At 41.3% G+C, this 1,149-nt stretch overlaps 1 protein-coding gene across 1 annotated transcript in view; it reads left to right on the forward strand.

Annotated features, from left to right (window-relative positions):
* The window catches only part of ANKHD1 (ankyrin repeat and KH domain containing 1), a 106,158-nt gene that overhangs the window by 70,014 nt on the left and 34,995 nt on the right, over positions 1-1,149 (forward strand). Inside the window, exon 16 of the mRNA XM_009890698.1 lies at positions 1-236. This exon is cut by the window's left edge and continues 9 nt beyond it. Within this exon, the coding sequence (XP_009889000.1) occupies positions 1-236 (236 nt within the window). The remainder of the gene's footprint in view (positions 237-1,149) is intronic.

Consider the following 1,149-nt stretch of genomic DNA (forward strand, 5'->3'; position numbering starts at 1 on the left):
ACAAATAGAGTTTGTCCCTATCCAGCCTTTGCCAGCACCACAATGTAATTTTTCTAGTAATCTAGGTTATAATGGGACAGAGTCTCTTGAACTTCAGAAAGCATTAGGGAATCAGCAGAATGTAGGACAGCAGCAGCAAATTGCTGGGCAGGGGCTCTTAGTTCAAGAACCAGACGGATTAATGGTTGCCACTCCAGCACAGACGCTTACCGACACTCTTGATGACCTAATAGCAGGTGGGTTAAGAAATATACCTTTTTTTGCGTTAATTTGTGTGCTCAGTTTCCCTCTGTCTCCTTCCCTCCAGAAACATCTTGGGGTTTTCCAATTTGGGAATACTTGCTTAAGAATAAAGTTCCTGATTAGTGCTATTAATCCTAACAATGACTTCCAGTTCTAACATGAGACTCTTAAATCTTTTTTTCCAAAGTGCAAAACTTCCTGTACTGGAGACCTGTTTTAGCCCCTTTGGCCTCATCTTTTTCTGTGCTTCTTTAAAAACCCTTATCATGAGCGATTAGTAGTGCCCATTAGGAAACCTGAAAGCATGACAGTTTTATATCTTCTGTAGAATTTTCTATACAGGCTTATACCTCAGTGACTTTCTTCAGTGCGGTAGCCATCTCTGGGAAAAGCCAAATTATTGTCACTTGTACGGACAAATGTGTCCCTCTGTTTGCTGCTCGAGGTGTTCCGACAGTTTAAACGCAGCCTGGAATCCGCGCACAACTGCTCAGTTCTGTAATGGCTTGTGTTTTCAGAATACGCTCTAAACCCCAGGTGTTCTACAGGAATATCTGCTTGTTAGATATATGGCAAAAAATGTGTGCTGTTATCTGGATGAAAAGCAAAACTCCAAACATCTTTCCATTTGTCGATAACGGTGTGAAGAGGAATGGAAGTTCCCACACACTGGGTTGTGTGAGTCCCCTTGTGGAAAAAGAGGTATCATTTCGGTTGACTTCATTTCATGGATATGACTAGGAATAATGTTTGCTGCAGGAAGTATGTAGGATATAGCCAGTGTTGTTTGGTCTGTAGGTTTTTTGGTTTTGTTTTGTTTTTTTTTTTTAATTTGGTGGTTTTCAACTTTTCTTTGCACCTTGTGTCTATCCCTCAGCCCCTATTTTCATGTCTTCCCCCACCCCC

Source organism: Charadrius vociferus, unplaced genomic scaffold, assembly GCF_000708025.1.
Source record: "Charadrius vociferus isolate BGI_N301 unplaced genomic scaffold, ASM70802v2 scaffold828, whole genome shotgun sequence".
Taxonomy (NCBI): domain Eukaryota; kingdom Metazoa; phylum Chordata; class Aves; order Charadriiformes; family Charadriidae; genus Charadrius; species Charadrius vociferus.